This window comes from Mustelus asterias, chromosome 19 (assembly GCF_964213995.1).
Source record: "Mustelus asterias chromosome 19, sMusAst1.hap1.1, whole genome shotgun sequence".
Lineage (NCBI taxonomy): Eukaryota > Metazoa > Chordata > Chondrichthyes > Carcharhiniformes > Triakidae > Mustelus > Mustelus asterias.
In genome coordinates this window covers 59,268,888-59,273,001 of record NC_135819.1, presented here as the reverse complement: position 1 = coordinate 59,273,001, position 4,114 = coordinate 59,268,888, and the positions used below count along the sequence as shown (strand labels likewise).

At 44.2% G+C, this 4,114-nt stretch overlaps 1 protein-coding gene across 1 annotated transcript in view; it reads left to right on the top strand.

Moving 5' to 3' along the window:
• Positions 1 to 199: 199 nt before the first annotated feature.
• Positions 200 to 4,114, top strand: part of fbxl13 (F-box and leucine-rich repeat protein 13) — a 134,237-nt gene continuing 130,322 nt past the window's right edge. The window contains exons 1-2 of the mRNA XM_078234620.1: positions 200 to 314; positions 2,298 to 2,350. Coding sequence (XP_078090746.1) covers positions 200 to 314; positions 2,298 to 2,350 — 168 coding nt within the window. The remainder of the gene's footprint in view (positions 315 to 2,297; positions 2,351 to 4,114) is intronic.

The window sequence follows — 4,114 nt, the reverse complement described above, 5'->3', positions numbered from 1 at the left end:
ACTGACTGAAGCCAGTTGTTCCTTGCAAAACAGTCTGTAAAGGAGACAAAGTAGGTAAAAACATAAACATCATTGCCGCAAGGTAGAAAAGCACAAGTTAAAGATGTGTTTGAAATACAGATCGCACAACACGCAAAGTGATAAAGCATTATATTCTGAGAAAAATAGGGGTAAAATTTATTTTGGTTGGTAGTACAAAATGAGCAATAGCAAATCAACAGCCAGTTTTGCCCTGAAAGTATCAGCCTGGCCCACTGGCAGTGCCCACTGGGTACTGGGAAGTGCCATGGGTGCAGGGCCTCACGGGGGCAAAGGTAAGAGGGGAGGGAAGGGTGGACTCTGCATTGGGAGATGTGGGCTAGTGGTGGGGCTGGCCATCGGGGGTTGAAGTGGTGACCGGGAGGCCGGCGATGTTCCGGGGAGGCAGGGTAGTGGTGATGTCAACCGATCTCCCAGTATACTAGGAGATTGGGCGCATGCATGATGGTTCCCTGAGCACTCTGCTATTGGCCTCTCCAGTGAGTTTAGGCTCCACCCCCACCCCCCAACCCCGCTGGCATGAATAGCCTGACAACCTTTGTATTGCAAATTCATGAAAACCTGTCACTTTCCTGCCCATTGGACACTTCAAATTTTTTCGGGGAAAATCACCCCCCCCCCCCCCCCCCCCACATGTCTTCAGAGAGACAAACAGCAGCAAAGGGCAGAATTTTACGTGCAGTGTGTGCAATTGGCAGGCAGAACAGGAAGCGACCACGAATCCCGGTCCCTCCTAAGACTAATTGACAGTCATGAGATTACACTTAAGTACGTCAGCCACATTGGGCCAATGGGGTCTGTGGGATATGCTCTTTGTCCTCCCTGCTGTTCCTCATAATTAAGTGCCTGTGCCTCTGCCAGAGGTGGATACTTTTGATGATCAGGCCCCCTCCCTTTATGTTCCCTGACATCCTTCTCACAGGAGGTGGTCGATGCTGAGTAAACAATACACATCTGTGAGTATGCAGATGAGGCTGATCTGTGCACAAAAGGTGGCAAAGGGAACCAAACCTCTGGTGCCACAGGATAGCAATGTCCAGAGAGCCCAACACAGAAATCACTCGCTTAAAACCATAGAACACAAACTCAGCTCTCTGAAGCAGAACGGTGGCACAGTGGTTAGCACTGCTGCCTCACAGCACCAGGGACCTGGGTTCGATTCCCAGCTTGGATCACTGTCCATGTGGAATCTGCACGTTCTCCCCGTGTCTGTGTGGGTTTCCTCCAGGTGTTCCGGCTTTCTCCCACTGTCCAAAAGACGTGCTGATTAGGTGCATTGGCCATGCTAAATTCTCCCTCAGTGTACCTGAACAGGCCCCGAAATGTGGTGACTAGCGGATTTTCCAGTAACTTCTTGCAGTGTTAATGTAAGTCAACTTGTGACACTAATAAATAAAACAAACTAAACTGAAAATCTTACATCAATGTGCACTTGCATAAACCTTCTTCATTGTAAGTTATAACTTTTACAACAAAACTGTTTACACTAAAGATTTTCTTGAAATCTTCTCTGGACTCAGTGCAGGCTACAATGCCAGCTTTACTGGCACCCTGAGGCACCAACCAATGTAGGAGTCACAAAATGAAGCAGGAACACCCACTGCTGTATTGCGTGATTATTTGAACCTATGTCTTTAGGAGCTACAGATAAATCTCTGCACCCACTCCTCAGAAAAACACAAAAAATACAGGGGAACATTTAAAATGATAATTGCCTAGTAATCTGACTGTCCAGTTATTTACCCTGTTCTTGTTTATGAGGAATTGAAAATCAAATTGGTTCTCTGGTGGAAACATTTTTAATGGGTTACCCTATCTAAACACAATGCCAAAGTAACCAATAATATGTTTGCGCTGACTCATTTTAAATAAACCAATTGAGTCACTCAAAAATGCATTTTGAAGAACTGAATTGATATTTTGCAGAGTTGAAGTTTCAAAGAAAGGGTAAAGTTTGAAACAAAACTTAAAATTCTATATTTCACATGAATATAATTAGGTTTATCCATTGACTTTTCTTTTGCTTTGTTTAGAACAAATTCCCAAAATACACAAATTGATTTTAATTGTTCCACCATTAATGGTAGATCATTGTAGGCTGTGATGCTATTCATTACATGACATAAATACTTCTTTCTTATAAACTAGCCATATCCTTTGTCTCAGCATGCTCAACACCAAAAGAGATCAACTAATATGTACACTTTTCTCATGCAAAATGGACATTTGTATATTATATTCTTTATTGTGTATTTCAGGTGATTGTCGAAATCTGCAGGATCTAAATTTAACTCAGTGTAGAAGTTTAACCGTAAGTGGAAAATTTCTTACTCAAGCTTCTTAAGGTGGTGATCCCTGCTGGGATACAGATGTGCCAGTACCGAGCCAAATGATTATTTATGGAGGAAATTTGAACTCACCCTCTGCTTATTGAGCATGATGTGAATGAGCAATTGAAATGCAGAAGCTCCAGTTCCTGCTCTGTTGCTGTCATTTTGGGTTTCAATGCTGCTGGTTTGATAGTGATCGAGACAATCGCCAAACTCGGCAGTTTCAAAGTTTCAGTGCAAATAGGGTTCCGTGACATCAATGGAAAACTGATTGCATTTTAATCCTGGCCATTAGCAGGGACTCTGCTGCGACTTTTCCACAGCATCAGAGTGACAGCTGTCAGAAGTTCAAAGTGATCTTGAAGGCACATTTAGTAAAAGGTTTCTTCTGTAGAGCCACAAGCACAATTTTCCACTGCAACCCACCGTCCAGTTGCTGCTTTTATTCAACTGGGCAACTGGCTGGCAGTACAAAAATGGGAGTTTGCCTCAAAATTAACCTGCGAGTGCTCAAAGCTGGCTGAGGTGTGTCATCATTTTATCTGACCAAATAGCAGGCATTAGAGCTTAACTCAATGCTTTACTTAGCCAATATCTGTACATGTATATATTCCATCAGGGACACTAGATATCATACAGAAGAAAGATACTTGCCTGATTTTGCCATTCTTAATCCAAGAGTATGTAGGACAATGGAACCAGTGTCCCAGGTGAGACCAACTAATTCAGGCAGGCAAGGGATTGAAAGGGAGGGTGGAATCATCCCAGAAATCGGTAATGTCCAATGAGGGGAAAGTGGCATTAGACTCAGCGACACCAATGGGGAGTTTTTCCACCATACTGTGTGGCACTTAGTGCAAACAGTGAACAACCATGGTTTTCATGTCATATCGCAGGCAAGCCACCCTCTGATTTGCCCGCCCTGCTGTGATCTGAGAGATTCATTAATCTGGGTGCCATATTAAAGGCTGCCCCTGCACAGAGCTAGCACACTCCAAGGGCTAAGAAGCTGCTAGGAACTGATGGCTATCAAAGCTAGAAACATGCTGTTCAAATTTTGTGATGCTTCCCTCGAGCGCCTACTTGATGCAGTGGAGGCTCATCGTGATGACCTCTATCCCTGCTCTGGATGAAGGTTACCAAGCAAAGACACCAATTCTGCATGGGAAGTGATGGCAGTGGTGGTCATAGGAGGACACACATCAACTGCTGAAAGGGCATGAACGATCTCCTCCATTCCACTAGAATAAGTCACTCTTCTCATCACTCTCTACTCACACACTCACATACCCATCATACATCCACAGGGATCTCACTCAATGCCAGCTCAAGGGACACCATGACTCACTCTCCCACACTCACATTCATCTTCCCTGTGGGTTGTATCCTATTCCTATTATTGGCTCCCACATACGCTGGGCATTCTTATTTATTTAACTTTTTAAATCCATTTTACAGGATATGGGCATCGCTGGCTAGACCAGCACTTATTGCCCATCCCTAGTTGCCCTTCAGAAAGCAGTGGTGAGCTGCTTTCTTGAACCACTGAGGTGTAGGTACACCCACATTTGCTAGGGAGTACTGATATATGTACTACCACATCTAGCTAAAGAAGGAAACCCTACAAATTCAATACAAATATAGAAGGTAATGATGGGGGAGGCAGTGGTGTGGTGGTATTGTCACCGGATTTGTAATCCAGAGTATCAAGGGACCAGGATGGGGATCAAATCCCACCATGGTAG